A 15,627-nucleotide genomic window follows, 5' to 3' on the forward strand; every position below is an offset into this window, starting at 1 on the left:
AAGTTATAACAAGACGTTTTCAAATGATGCTTACTCATTGTATTCGATGCTTTGTGTTATACCACTTCAGAAGATGTTCTTAACAGCAGGAAATGTTTGTCCTTTACACACATTATCACACAATTATTACACGTACATCTAAAATCAATATTAATTTCCGTGCTGAACTAACAACACACATTTATTTATGAAAACAAAGCTGTGGCATTTGATTTGGAATCCCCTTATCATGTTCATTGTGTTACAAACAGTTTATAAATAATTAGGCAGCTCAAAGAAATATTGGATGCCTAATCAGAAATGATGTGCATTGGCAGTAAGTGGGACAGCCTTGCTTCCTTTTTTTGAGAATGACATCTTAAAATACATTGTTTTAATGATGTATGCGTCTGGAATATGTTGTCGATTTACACACTCTTAAACCTCCATTTGGGCATCAGTTGAATGTTTCTTTCACTTCCCTAAATTCAGCTATTTTGGTGGATTTGAGTCCAGTCTACACACTGAAGGTGACCAGGCTGAAATCATTGTAACACACACTTTGTTGAATTACTATAAAGTCTATAAAGACATTTTTAATCTCATCTGTGGTATAATTGTATGTGTAAAATAGTAATGGAAAAACAGTAATGACATTACAGTTCAATGTACTGCGAACAACATTGGAAACATAAGACGACAACTTCATTTCCTCATATTTAATTATCTGGAAATAAGAAATTAGCTACTTATTTAGCATAGCATCAGATTCTGTTGAAACTGGAGAAAAATAACAAATAATTGAACACGGACGTTGTTTTTTGTCTGAAATTCAGGTGATGAAATAGAGAACAGACATTGTGAGACTTGAGTGACGAAGAAAAAAACTCAGTTTCCCAGACTTATTTGCTGCAATGCAAACAGTACAACCAATGGAACTGTTTTGTGGAGACACCTTCCTGTTTTGTGGTGTGAAGTTGAAGAGGGCGCCGCATGAATTACTGTCACAAAACTCTGTCAAGCCAGAGACTAGAAGACAACTTCTGGAAATGGGTAAGGACTTTTATATTTGTTGTGCTACCTTATGTATTTACTGTAACAAATGAAATACTGTATAGTTTTGGATAGTGATCTTGATAAATATTTACACTTCATAACATTAAATTGCCTTCTTTAAACAATATATGAAAAACTCCACCAGCTCTCTTTTTTGCAGAAGTAATGTGAATACATTCATTTGTGAAATAAATGACTTAGAAAATCATATACTGCCTCAGGAATTTATAATTAATCTATCACAATATTCTGACTGACATCGATATCTGGTGAAAACACCGGAGCTAATACATTTGTTAATTGATAAAGAAACAAAACCATGAAAATGAACAGCACGGACAAATGATACAGTATAATAAAAACATTTCCTCAACACAGGAAATGGAGTAGTTAGAGGCTACTGAAAGCAGAATTAAAGGTTCAAGCCACAGCACAGGAAATAAGTGATCTCAAAAGAGAAGCATATTGGTTTTGCACACAATATGACTGTGGGTGGAGGGCTGTAGAGCTTTGGAGCTGACAGTTTGTGAAGAATCACATTGCATTGCTTGTGGTCTTTAATTTCACTTTCCCTCATAAAATGCATTAATACGGTCTTAATATTGAGAGAAGCTTGAAGCGTGACAATCAAAGTGTTTCTCAATATCTCATATTTCAGTACCAATAGTACTATTATGTGCACTTAACAAAATACAAGGAATTATTATGTTTAATGTATGTTGCAGTTTATTGATTCATATTATCTCACCGTTGCCAATCATTGTGTATTACAATATCATACAGTGCAGCATGCAAGTGGTTAAGTTCGTGAGCAGGAAGTGGTTTTGCAAACTGTGGTTTTATATCAGACTCAGTTGACAATATGTTCTACAGATTTCTAGTTTTTGTGCTGATCAATCATCTGACCATTACCGAAATGACATAAAACAACTACATTCCCAGCAGTGATGACGTTCTGCTTTCATACTTTGTTAACCTGCTGATGTTTCCGCAACGTGAAACGTTTACCAGTATTTGCTTCCTTGACTGTGGTTCTTTGAAATCAAATTCACAATGGTCTTTTGGAGTGAAATGCTAAATGCCTTGTCCCTGCTGTGTGTCTCGTGAAGCGCAAGAGGACCAGAGTGAGACATCACAACAAACAGCAGCCAGCGACGAAGAGCAGGGGACAGAGAACCAGGTACTAACCTCAGTCACTGCTGATTAAATGTCAGTTGGCTTTCTGGCAGCACTCTGGGCAATTTCCATCCGTTACAGTTAATCAGTGACTACAGACATGACTGCTCAGAGTGAGCTGTGTTTTCATTTCCTTTTTTTCGTGAATTTTAGACAGTGGCCAATTTTTTTCAAGTGCTGATTGTGTGAGTACAGTTGTTTCATCTTGATGGCTTATTGTGAAATGAGTAACAAGGAATATGTGATTCTGCTTTGTATCCTGAGAGGGCCAATGAAACGCACGCACGTCTCGCCCCATGAGACACACCACAATATTTTCATTGCACATACAGAAACTGCCGGAGGTCTTCACAAGCCAGTATTCTGGTAAGTGAAATGAGAGGTACAATATGAGAAACACAAATTAGCTCATCACATTTCCAAGGCTGATGTTAGTTGAAAGCCTGGTGGTTTTTGTGGCCTGCCGATAGCATCAATACAGCACGCCACTGACAATCATTGTGAGAATCACACGTCGACACATTGACATCAACATCACCCACGCAGTTTTCCAAATAAATGTATCTGGCGGAAATCAACTGAATGTTCCTCAATGATATTCGCACTCTGGTGTATCGAGTGAGATCTGCAGCGAAGGGTCTGCAGTGTGTGTGTGGCTTCGAGTGCAGACGTTTCCTGTTGGCAAGTTTTGTGAATCAGATCTGAAAACAGCGACTGAAAGTTACTGAATACCGGTGAATTTCATGCAAGATCCCAAGCAAAAATTGTTCAATTTGAACGTCCGGACAACCTTCTTATCATTTTAGATTTAGGTGTGAATATGATGTTGTTCCATGTTTATCAGCCAATCAAGACAATTCAAATGTGTCAAATATGATTTTGAGACATTGTGAGTGGAAACCTAATATCTGCGGTGGGAAAAGCAGGTGATATAGAAGTGGAAAGTCAGAGCTGTTGGCTGGGAACAGCATTGTGGAGCCGCTGAACTGTGACTCAGTCCGGGTAATCTTGGTTAGAGGCCTGCACCTTCACTATTACTCACTCTGGAGGCCTACTTCTCGGAACCAGGAACCACATAGAGGAACTTTATTCAATATGAAACCACGTCAAGCTGATTTGTTGAACAATGACTGCTACAGAAATAAAGCCGCTTCTCCGTCTGCTGATTCAAAGTGAGATACTGACACCGTCCATTGTGGCCTCTTTTGACATCCAATCTATTGAAATAGATCGATACAACACGCAATGTGAGATTATATGTGAGAAATAACAGAAGTGAGTGTTGGTGCTGTGGGAATAATAGTGTTGCAGTAAACAACTGACAACTGGCATTTATCTACACCACACACTGTATACACACATCAAAAAACAACGAGGTTGAGTTGTTTTAAGGAGATAACTTAAAAGCACAAATCAAACTTTTAAAGCTGTACAACAACAACATAATTGTGTTAAATATTCAGACACTTCATCAGTTTCTCGTCTTCATACTTTACATGTTTTACACTTCTCGTCTTGAAACCTTTCTAACGGCTGATTTTGATTCCGCTTGTCTTCACTGTTTCATTTCTCCTTTCTTGCAAACCACAAATAGTGACATTGTCAATTTCTTACACTGAAGTTCTGGGGAGTTGTAACACTTGACACTTCTAATTTCTTGGTATCTTAAAATCCTCCTCCCTGTTAATTAAACTAGTTCCGCAGAAATAAAGTAAACATGCAGACAGTTATTACTTAGAAACACAACGCAGCAACTTTGTTCAAAGTCTGTTTAAAACACTTTAATATGTAAAACATTCTTTTGGCTTTATGCTTGTTTTACAAAGTGACGTTTGTGATACCGGCGACTGACAACTCTAGACCAAAAACCCCACAAGTCTGCTGCTTTCTCTCCAGACAGGATGTGTAGCGGTTATCTATTGAAAGTAGCGGTAGAACCCTACTCTCTGATTTTGATGTTTCATTTGAACATTTGTCATCCCATGAGACGCCTCTGTGTGTCTTCTTTCCCATCTCTGTAAAACTGGTTTCTATATCAGTGCAGAGGACTGTTGAGCAACTTGATTTCCATGCAAAACATTTGACACGCCTTCTCTACTGCACCTGTGTTTCTCCACACTAGGCTTCTCCCTCTGTCATTGAGATCCTCTACGACTCTATGACTGACTGTGAAGAAGAAGCGAGGCCCAAGCTGCTGCTAATGGAGGAGAAGGCATTTGTATCAAGTCTGCACTCTTTTATGAAGGACAGAGGTACTCCTATAGAAAGGATCCCACATCTGGGCTTCAAACAGAGTGAGTTGATGGTCATTAGCACAGTGCTTGATGTTGAATGAACACATTATTCACATGGCATTTGAATACAAATTAAGTTCTTCCGTGTGTCTTTTTCCCCAGTTAATCTTTGGAGGATCTTCAAAGCTGTTGAGAAACTTGGGGGCTATGATTCAGTGAGTACAAGTTCTTAATTTGACTATAGTTCATAGTCCTTTGACCGGTGTGTTTCTAAGTGGAAAGTGGAAAGTGAGCTATAGGTCAGGTGCTGTAACATGGTGGTTCTTACCACACTGGAGGACAGTTTGCGCTCGAGCTTTCGTTGCTCTGTTGTCTTTGATGTTGACACCGCGGGACAAGATCTGAGCGTGCAGCTCATGCGAGGCTGGGGCTCGAAACTGGGTTGACCCTCACCACCACCATCACTGCTGCCTCTGTGTCGCAGGGTGTAGACACAACTTAAGCCGCCTACTTACTTTTAAAAATGAAAGTGTGAAAACCAGCAGACTTGTCATTAACTCAAGGAGTGGGAAGACCTTGGGCCAAAACATCCCCTGTGCACAACAACATTTTAAACACATTTAAATAAAAGAAGTGAACTCTTTCAATTAAGAGTAATACAAACAGGTATAAGATAAGTTTAAGCTTCAAACAACATCTGATCACCACAGTTTCTTCCAAATGGAAGAACTTCCTATATCCACGCTTACTGTATAAAACTGCACAAAAGAAAGAATAAGGCAATATATCATGAATTATGATTTGTTCCCTCGAGTGGTAGTCACACATGAGGCAGCCTTTCAGTGTGTAGGGTACCTGGAGTGATGAGCCACTGAGTCTCCTACTTCTCTTACATTTAAATGAAAGGTTATCGTAACCATTACAGACGTGTGTTGCTACTATATGCACATTTTCTCACACGGTGTTATCCAACAGGTGACAGCACGGCGTCTTTGGAAGAAAGTGTATGATGAGCTGGGAGGAAGTCCAGGTAGCACCAGCGCTGCCACTTGCACTCGCAGACACTATGAGAAGTGAGCATCGTTTTGTTTCACACTTACCTGTCAAATCACCGCACGATATCAACTGATTCATAATCAGAGATGTGTTTTGTTTAGGCTGGTGCTGCCCTTTGAAAGACAAATAAAAGGAGAGGAGGACAGACCTCTGCCTCCAAGCAAACCGCGGAAGCCATATAAGAGAAATTTGGATGGCAAGGTCACCAAGACTGAGAGGAAGAGGAAAACGACTCAGTCGGATAGAGAGATGGACTCAGAGATAGAGGTAAGATGTACTTTATTTGGGAAAAGGTCTCAAAAGGAGAGAAATCTGTATTCGCTCATAGAGTGTCCTAAAACATCCCCTGTATTTTATAGATACTCACCCAGAGAAGTCCAGAGGCTGCCTGCCAAAGTGAAGCAGTGATGCATCCTCACCCCGCTCACTGGGCCCCCACCTCTGATAGACATCGCCCAGACTGCTCTCTGCCAAACAGAGCCGCCACCGGTCTTTGCACTTCTGTCTATGCCCACCTCGTCCAGGTCCCCACATCCAGCACGCGGACTGCTCATATCCCGTCTGCTGCCGGAGAGGTCATCTCTCCTCTGGAGAAGAAAAAGCGGATGGCTCAGGCGAGCCTTAACTTGCCACCGAATCCTCACACTGAGGATAAAGAAAGGCCCTCCGTCATTCACTGCTCCCAGTCTCCGGCCCGGGCTTCTTCCAGCCGGAACTGCGACTCCTCCGACAGCTCCCCGCTGCCTTCATCCCCTTCCTCTTCACGCAGCCCTTCCCCTTACTCTGTTTCATCAGAGGACGGTGCAGAAGGAAATGAAGATAATCCTGCATCAGGCTCTGAACGTTCCCAAAACTGTACCAGCTCTGTGAAAAATACACCCAGCTGTAGTGAGGAAAGGAAGTCTGTGAGCTGTAGTCAGCTATCCAAAGACCCTGCAGGACAGAAGAAAGACATCAGCTCCCAATCAGCAGACTCCATTAAGGTCCACAATAAAGACTCTGACTGGAAGCCAATCCACAAAGGGTGCGGCAAATATTACAGCCAACCTTTTCAGTCATTCTCCTCTTCCACGGTGAGATTCGATTGGGCTCCAACATCTACCTCTAGTTTCACCAAAGTTATTCCAAAATCTGTGCAGCTTCTGCGGCCCGCTCCTATTCGGCCAGCTTATAAAATCCAGCAGGGCAGGTATATGCAGCAGGACGAGTCTCCGACTTGTGCGAAGAAGCTGACCAACATGGCACCGTGGCTCTATCAGACAGAGAAGAGGGAGAAATCCAGGACAATGCAACAGAAAGTCGCCCCCACTCAGCAGAGTCTGGCCCATTCCACCGCCAGTCTGCCGGTGTCGTGCGTCCTGTCGAGCTACGACAAATCAGGGAGAGACTCCCGACACCAGCCTCTATTACACCCTGCTTTTCTCCCCTACAGAATGAGACTACCTCAACCTCAGCTAATGTACCGACACGTCCCGATGAGACCAGTTCACTCTGCTCTCATAGGCTCTGCTGTTTACCCATATCCCTACGCCATTCCTCTGTTAAATCCCCAAACTAGATATGCCCTACCTGCCATGCATCCCATTTACCCTCACAAGCTGTGATTCTTTGTATTTCATAGACTTCAATAATAATAACAATAATACATGAGCGCAGTTTGTTTTGTTTTTAGACTGTAGAAGGCAGCCATTGAGCTTGTTGGCCTCCTTGTCTATTGCTCATAGTCATTTTGGTGAAGCCCTACTTGTGATTTGCACATGGCTTAAATATGCAACACAGAAATATTGAGGTGATGTGGCTTCACACACAGCCATCCCCCAGTAGTAATCTAGTTACTGTAAGATCATTAGCTGTGTGATTGAAGTTCTGTGGCCAAAACCAAACGACGCTGAAGGGAAATGAAGTCACAGCAGTGATGGCTAGAGATACAGTATTTATAGGATCACAGAGAAGCAGGTTCAATCGTGCGTCAAACGGATGAATCATTTTCTATCTCTTAGCAGAACTGTGCAAAATATACTTATTAAATGTATATTATTTTATGTTGCTATCGTATGATTAAATGCAAAACAGTGCTTGGCACAGTGCTTGTTCAATGATATATTTTTGTGATTATGCCAAATTCTCTATCGCTGGCCTGAACATAACCAGTTAAACTAAACAAAACACAGTTGTTGCACATTTGTTCTCACTTGCACAATTTCAATACTTTGTGTTGAAAGCAAAGAACCTTCTTGTTGTACTGTATTGTGAACATAATGCTACTTTATAAATACTGTATGTACCAATGTTTAGATGTTTTCCAAAGATACTACAAGCGGATCTCATTGTCATGCGAATGTATTTAAACAGAGAGTAAGGAAATTATCACAGAAAAGTTACAAAAATAAACATTAGAAATGTATGAAAAGCCTTTGGTCCTTTGTTTTTAATTATAGAAATGTTTCTTCATACCGTATCATAACATATTTCATCATATAGCCCTAAACATTTTGAATAGAAACGTTGTCTTTAACTGTTATTCATTTTTAAATCTGTTTGTCGACCATTTGAACTTTGAATTTGTCCCCAGATTTATGAGTGATTGACATCATCAGTAGGAATGGTTTTGTGTGTGTTTTCATCATACAGGAACAAATGGGCTCCACGTATATGAGTAGGTCATCAGAGAATAAGAAAATTAAGCACAGGAGTCACAATGTTATGACAAAATAGATAGACCAAGCCTGTGTTTTCATGTTTTTTTCACTGTGCACAGCTATTCATGCACAAGAAAACTGACCTTTTTCTGAAGTAAGCGATTAGTCATGCAGGCAAAAATCGGAGCCATCCTAAAAATTCACTCTGACTTTAACTTCATGATGTTTTTGACCCACCTTTCTTCTGCATGGCTGTGGTAGCTGTGGCAACGGTGTCTGTTTATCTGCTTTATGACATGACAGTAGCTCTCCAGATTGTGGTGCAACCTGACTTAAACCCTGCAGGTCTGACAAAGCACAGATAAGCCCAGAGGAAGCTACTGAGAGAGACTGTGCAATACTGAACGTCACTAAAGTGACCGCAAGATCATTACTGATGAAAATAACGATGAATTATGAGGCAAGAGCAATAAGGAGGAAAAAGAAAAAGAGGAAATAAGACAAATGAGATTGTGCTGCAGGCCACAACGTGGTTTGAAACAAGACAGCTGGAACAAACCAAGCAGATGATGCATCTCTGTTACATTCACATACAGATTGTGAAAGAGACGAGAGATTGTGCAGAGGAGACATGGCATCTTGACTTTGGCAATCTCTGTGGGAAATCGCTTTCCATGTTTTGACTGGGAAGAAATCTTTTTTTTTTCGTGTGTCTATGTAAATGTGTATGTGTGTGTGTGTGTGTGTGTGTGTGTGTGTGTGTGTGTGTGTGTGTGTGTGTGTTCATCAGCTACACATATGTCTCATTCAAATTCAAATTCCGTGACAATGTAATTTGTTGTTGCGTCACTATACTTTCAAAATAGAGTGTATAGAGGGCATAGTACATACAATTCCTAGTATGGTAATTCATAGGTCAAGACTCCCTGAGTTTGGACTCTCAGGAAGCGCTACTTGTAGGCTGTGTTTTAATACCGTTCCTACAGAAGCTGACACCAATGACCATGTTAGAAACTCTAGCCTTACTGTCTATAAGGTAAAGTATTTGAATGTATAGCCCGTCCATAGTTCGTTTTCAACGTTCATCGACGGTACACACGCCAACACAGCCTGTGATCATCTTGCCTTACAGATCTATCATAGGGCGAAACAATTACACATACACTCTCGCGAGAATAGCTCTATTGGCGCGAATAAACAAGGAGCTCCTACATGTGAATTTACGCTGCTGTGTTGCTGGTCTTCGGGTAACTTTCCTAAACTGCCGTTTGAATCGCTTGTCATTTAAAAAGTTAAATTTAAAGTTAACGTGTCGGTTAAGCTCTTCATTTTGTCTGTTTATTCGTAAAAGGAGAACTATGTCGGACGCTTTGTCTGATGACGGCGGCGGCGACGTCAACCAGGATGACACTCAGGAGGATGTTATGACCCCGGCGGAGCTGATAGCCAAGCTGGAAGAAGTGAGACTGACGTTAACACCGTTAACGAGTGTCGTGGCGCCTCATATTAGACAAGTCAGCCGTGTGTCCTCACAGCTGTGCTCCTCTGTGTCCCCTCTCGCAGGCCTGGCTGAATGAGAAGTTCTCACCGGAGTTGCTGGAGAACAAATCGGAGGTGGTGGAGTGTGTGATGGAGCAGCTGAGTCACATGGTAAACGGGGAATACCTCCAGCGCTGTGGGTTGTTTTGTCTGACTAGCGTTACATTTATAAATGTCACTACACAGCACATACAGTGTGGTGCTGTAGGCAACCATAGTTATGGTATTCATGGTCTCTTTACCCCAAATAAAGAAGTAATACAATGCAAAAAGCACACTATTTGCCTCTGTTGTGGAGTGGAAGAACAAAGTGGAATGAATTTCATATACTCATGTACTCATTTTATATGCATAATAAGTATAGTACCTAAAAAATGTACAGCACCGGCGTGAATGTACTTAGTTACATTCCACCTGTGGTGTTTGTTTACATCATATATGTTAGGAAACAGGAAGTAGTCTGTATTACTTGGTTTGCTTCACCTTGCTGAGTGACAAACACACATTTGAAGTTGATATGAATGACTGGATTCTACAGTCACCCTGAATAAAGGAAATGTTCATTTCTGACAGTGTCTTCTGATCTTTTCCTCCAACAGGAAGCCAACTTGCAGCGGGTGAAGAAAGGCGACGCGAAGGCCAGCATCCATCGCATGGAAATAGACCGGATCCGCTTTGTACTCAGCAGCTACCTGCGCTCTCGTCTGCAGAAGGTCTGTAAGGTCAACAATCATATCAGTGTTTAAAATACAGCTCTCGTTTCACTCACTGCCTGTTGACAGAATCGTCTGATCTTCTGTGCCACGTATGTGTAGATTGAAAAGTTTTTCCCGCATGTCCTGGAGAGAGAAAAGTCTCGGGGGGAGGGAGACCCATCCCTGCTCTCACCCGAGGAGTTCGCTTTTGCCAAAGAGTGAGTATCGTAGAGTGAGGTCAGAGTGAGTTGTTTTTGTGACACTGGGGGGTTAAAAACACTTCTGGCACACAGGTACTACGCCAACACAGAAACCTACCTGAAGGCTGTAGCACTGAAGCGCATGCCCCCCAACCTGCAGACAGTGGATATGCTCAAAGCAGGTAAAATCCTGCTTGTGTTATCTCTTATCTTTACTGACATTTACTAGAATGATTTGTGCCTGGACTACAGGTGATGGCATTTGCTCTGACATTTTCACTGCCCGTCCCGCTAAGTCCCTGTGCTCTGATGTAATCTTAGTCCCTGAGCCCGGCCTGGACTCCTTCGTGTTTCTCCGAGTGAAGGAGAGACAGGAAAACATCTTGGTTGAGCCTGAAACAGACGATCAGAGGTACGTTTTATTTAAACTCCACTAGGTGGCAGTATCCCCCTCTCACGTTCGGTACTGTTACATTTGCCTGCATAGATTCTGAAAACGACTGATCTTATCTCCACGCTGTCTCTTCTATCAGAGAGTACATTGTAGATCTGGAAGAGGGCTCTCAGCATCTAATGCGGTATCGAACTATCGCGCCGCTTGTTTCAAGTGGAGCCGTGCAGTTAATATGAACGCGGAGGTAAGTAACGATGAGTGTCATCGTTCTCATTAACTCAACACGGCCCTCGCACCCTCCAGCACTGATCTCTGCTATTTCATTGCTGCAGATCTTACATAAGTAACGGCTTCGCTGTGACATCTGGATTTATTTTTAGCTCTCTGTTTTTATTGCAGTGTTCATCATCTCTTGGCAACATATTGTGGAAAGAAATGTCTCTTTTACGACCAAAATATGTTTACAATAAGGCAGATTTGTCATTTCACTGCACGTTGCTTAACAATCCACTCCGATTAACACACAGTCGTTGTCGTTGTGACAGGTCTGTCTGCTGGTGCGGATGTTTTTGGGTTCCCGGAGGTCAGAAGATGAGCACTGGCCTATTTCCGTAACATAGCGGTAATGAGGAACATTAACCGGCGGTGATTACATCTGGATTTGAACTCATCTTCCTCACTGTTGTCAGGATGAAGGACTAACCCGTCGGGACAGAAACGCAGACATTTGTTGCACCATATCTTCAAGACGTGCAACTCTAAAATAACACCAAATATGAGGTTGTTTTGTGGGCGGTGCTTGTTGACGAATGAACCCTGTTCACCAAAAGCAGCGTTTTCAGTGTTGTGCTGTTATTTTAGGATCTTTTTTTTTAATCCTGTCACAACTAATCTGCTAATTGATTCTGTTACTTTACCCAGATGACTCGCGTTATTGGACTTTTTCCTCTGCTGCTCAGTAACAAGATGCACCCGAAGGTGAAATGTCACCAGTTTGCTCGGCATCATAGAGCATATCAGCCCAAAGTGGGCACGTATGAAAATCCATGGTGTCCTTTGATCGTCATTTTTTAATGACAGTCACACTTAAATGAATAAGAATTACTGTCATCATAAATAACATAAGTCCTGTTAGTGTTCAGATAACGTCTGTGTATCTCTTCATTTAAAGTTTAAAGTGTCTTTTGTGTCCGTGTGCTTAGTTTAGTGTGGAACGTTGTCTTCGCTGAGACATAATCGTTGTAATAACGTTGTTATGTAAGAGTCTCAAAGGGAGCAATCAGTGCTCATTGTTTGCCCTCACACAAATTGCCCAGTTTTTGGAACTAATCAGGAACTAAGGGGAGAGCGAGCTTTGCAGAACTGAACCACGTGTCAACGGATTGTCGTCTTTTGAACTGCACTGCTGATCAAGCTGATACGGAACCCTGCAACCCAGTGTTATTGTGAGATGAACAATAATACACTGAGGGTCTCGATGATCATGTTCATATGATCTTTTAGATCTTGAAAATGTGGATTTGAGAAAAATAAATACAATTGTAAATTATTGAATGTTTACCAAAGTATGTCATTTCATTATTTCTTAATTGCAGCACCCATCACCCAACATCATTGCTTTACCTCATTCAGCTTTCTGGTCTTAAATAGTCAAATCTTTACCAGTAGAACCCCTTCTTACCAATTCTTCAGTCAACCAAAATGTCCCCGTGTGTCCACTTGGTTTCATGTCACTCAATATGTTGCAGCTGAAGATGACTCCCTGCAGATTCCCGAATAGCTTCCTCGGTTAGGTGACTGGCACGCTGAGTTGTTTTGTAATCCTCACCCTCCTGAGCGTCACACATACTGATTTACTCTAGGGTTAGGGTGACTGGGATCCTCTGAGAATAGAGCTTTAGATAGTTTCCACAATGCAGAGTAGAGTTACATACGGCAGACCTGTCTGCACTCAATCGATTAGTCAGCACTGGACGACCCCGTTTTGAGGTGACTGTGAAGAGACCTTTATTTCACAATCACATGTTTTTCTCTTGGACAGTCGAATACAGAATTAGAATAGAAGGGGTGCTTAAGTTAAATGTTGCTGAAAATGATCTGAAATCTGTCCCATAACCAGGTCTGAAGCATTAATATACAAAACCAGAATACACAGCTGATTGGTCAGGAGAGTAGAGAAGGTGGAGCATGAAATCTTAACTGAGTATAAATAGGATCTTGTGCTACATTTTCTTGCAGGCAGAGGGATAACTAAGACTACAGACAACGTGCTGCTTATAGGAGTTTGTAAGTATTTAAAGCATATTTGAGATTTATTTTCAATGTATTACACCAATGATTTTGCAACATTTATCCATATACCCTCTATTGTAATACTTATATCATACTTTTTCTATTTTCCAGAACTCCAACCACTCAACACCAGACTGCCAGTATGGAGACGTCCAGTACAACGTAAGCAAACTAAGTGTGTAGTGATTGTGCTGTGGGGCGCATTATCTTGCATCACTTCTTCAACTGTTCCAAAAAAAGAATGGGATGAATTGTAATTATTGTCACATTTTTAATATCACCTTCATCTTGTGATACACGTGTGAATGCACCGCTTTAATAACAACAATTACAGTAATTACAAAAGTGTAATCACACCTCCAGAGCAGCGGTCTTCATTGAAATCGCTGTTTTTCTGTTGCAAGGCTGCTGCCCATGGTCGGCCTCGGCTCAATGGCCCAGTCAGCAGGACTTGTGGAGATTGCTGTCAGGCTGTGCTTGAACCAACGTAAACAACTGTGTCCTCATGTTTGGGTTCCCATCCTGAAGCCCCAGCGCCCTTGCATCCGTCCTTCAATTTCAGATCAGCTATCCTCTGACATCTTAAGCCAGGCCTATCGGACCCACCCGTTCCCATCTCTCTTTAATCACTTGTATGACGATGATGACGATGATGATGTTTTGCTCCCAATCAAGAACAAACACGTGATTTTCGCTGACTCGCGGGGATTATCTCTAACAGCCGTGCGGGTGTTTTCAGATGAAGAGGAGCAGTCTGACCTCGACCTACTGCCGTCGCTGCGGGGTTTGGGGAGCATGACGGAGGACGGCTACAGCTGCACCGTCAGCACCTGCTGCCCAGGAACGCAGCTCAAACTGGGCTTCCCGCAGCCTTCTGCAGATTTCCAGGCCTTTCGTACCAAGCTGGCAGAGAGCATGGTTATCCTGGAGAACTGCAGTGTTACTGAACAGGCCCTTCAAGGCACCGTGCGAGTCAGGAACATCAGTTTCCAGAAGGAAGTGCAAATACGCATCACCTTCGACTCGTGGCTAAGCTACAGAGATGTATCCTGTACGTACCTGCAGAAACGCTTCGGAGGGCCTCAGACAGACATCTTTGAATTTGACATCGCCATTCCTAAAGTGCTGGATGCCAAAAGGAAGATAGAATTCTGTTTAAGTTATTTACCGGGAGGCCGCAGCGAGCCTTTTTGGGACAATAACAACAGACAGAATTACAGCATTGCTGTGTGTGTGAGCTCACATCTCTGTTGCGGGAAGAATCCAAGTCAAAGGTCATGACTCACTCGAGCAAAAATTATCCAGACGACAACACATGGGATATATTTTTATTACATTTGAATTTATTTTCATAAATGTTCATGACATCTTAGTATGTGCTTTGTATATAAAAATTCTTTGAAACGGATTGTTGCATTCAGTTTTCTTTATAGTTTTCTCTCACATTCACTTTAAAATAGGTGAGCCTTTGTTCTTTCAGCGCACACGCTCTTGTCATGTCCGACATTCTGGCCACTCGTCAGTGCATGCGTCACTGTTGTGCACCAGAGATGGGATCCCTTTCACTTTAGGCATTTCACGGATTTCCATATATAGGTCAGAGATTATTGGGCAGTGACAAACAGACACTGAAGCTAATCTTAGCTCAGCCCTGTTTGCAGAGCAGAGGCTTGCTGTCAGATTCTGATCGTAGGGAACTCTGTGATACAACCTTCCTCTTGTAACGCCCTGCTTTCATCTTCACATTGCAACATATATCCTGCAACATTTAGACACTGAGCTACAAACACTGGAGGTAAAGCTTGGACATATTGGACGTTTGGCAATAATCCTTTTTTTTTTTTTAAAGGATAAAGAACGTCTGGCAGCTTTTTTAGAGAAATCATCACAAATGTAGCGAAATAATGAGTTATGACCTGTTGTGTTTTAAAAGCGGTATGCTTCTAGTGTTTGCATGTTCAGGTTGTATCAAACACGAATTTCTTTAAGAGAAACCACATCAATCGAGTGGAACGATATGACAAAAAAATAATATCAGACACATCTTAAGGGCAAAAATGTAAATTTGAAAGAAGGAAAAGATATTCATGAAATGACACCAGAGAGCACAGGAGTCTCTCAACAAGTAAGGAGCAACTATTTTCCAGCCATCTAAAGCCTATCATCTCTTAAATGATGTTTTGTTCAGCAGCCATGGATGGACGTTTACTGTTTCCAGCTGTGCTCATGATGAAGTTCTGCGATACACATTGTAAAAGTCTTCTATTTAACACTCACTATTCTAGTCCAGGCAGGAGGGAAGAGGGGTAGCAGCATGCACGCACCCCGAGAGGTGGGCTGTTTCCAATGTGTTGACATACACATGAT

At 41.9% G+C, this 15,627-nt stretch overlaps 3 protein-coding genes across 4 annotated transcripts; all 3 read left to right on the forward strand.

Moving 5' to 3' along the window:
* Positions 1 to 911: 911 nt before the first annotated feature.
* arid5a (AT-rich interactive domain 5A) lies at positions 912 to 7,852 on the forward strand (the record flags this gene model as incomplete). 2 transcript variants are annotated; one of them, XM_079271061.1, is made up of 7 exons in its annotated part: positions 912 to 1,032; positions 2,145 to 2,215; positions 4,334 to 4,505; positions 4,608 to 4,660; positions 5,421 to 5,518; positions 5,603 to 5,768; positions 5,861 to 7,852. In XM_079271061.1, 7 exons carry the CDS (start codon positions 912 to 914, stop codon positions 7,103 to 7,105), a joined length of 1,926 nt encoding a protein of 641 aa, XP_079127187.1. In that variant the 3' UTR covers positions 7,106 to 7,852. The 2 variants fall into 2 exon arrangements, with proteins under 2 accessions (XP_079127187.1, XP_079127188.1); XM_079271062.1 differs by lacking the exons at positions 912 to 1,032; positions 2,145 to 2,215 and adding an exon at positions 2,503 to 2,577.
* Positions 7,853 to 9,326: 1,474 nt separating this feature from the next.
* Positions 9,327 to 12,497, forward strand: gins4 (GINS complex subunit 4 (Sld5 homolog)). The gene is made up of 9 exons (XM_079270343.1): positions 9,327 to 9,387; positions 9,492 to 9,600; positions 9,704 to 9,790; positions 10,279 to 10,392; positions 10,495 to 10,592; positions 10,668 to 10,756; positions 10,896 to 10,986; positions 11,108 to 11,212; positions 11,514 to 12,497. The coding sequence occupies exons 2-8, from the start codon at positions 9,499 to 9,501 to the stop codon at positions 11,202 to 11,204; spliced, it is 678 nt and encodes a 225-aa protein (XP_079126469.1). The 5' UTR covers positions 9,327 to 9,387; positions 9,492 to 9,498; the 3' UTR covers positions 11,205 to 11,212; positions 11,514 to 12,497.
* A 714-nt stretch (positions 12,498 to 13,211) lies between these two features.
* Positions 13,212 to 14,576, forward strand: ppp1r3c2b (protein phosphatase 1 regulatory subunit 3C2, duplicate b). Its single transcript, XM_079270930.1, has 3 exons — positions 13,212 to 13,254; positions 13,372 to 13,422; positions 13,665 to 14,576. The coding sequence occupies exons 2-3, from the start codon at positions 13,403 to 13,405 to the stop codon at positions 14,539 to 14,541; spliced, it is 897 nt and encodes a 298-aa protein (XP_079127056.1). The 5' UTR covers positions 13,212 to 13,254; positions 13,372 to 13,402; the 3' UTR covers positions 14,542 to 14,576.
* The last annotated feature ends 1,051 nt before the right edge of the window (positions 14,577 to 15,627 follow it).

Source organism: Melanostigma gelatinosum (assembly GCF_949748355.1).
Source record: "Melanostigma gelatinosum genome assembly, chromosome: 6".
Taxonomy (NCBI): Eukaryota; Metazoa; Chordata; class Actinopteri; order Perciformes; family Zoarcidae; genus Melanostigma; species Melanostigma gelatinosum.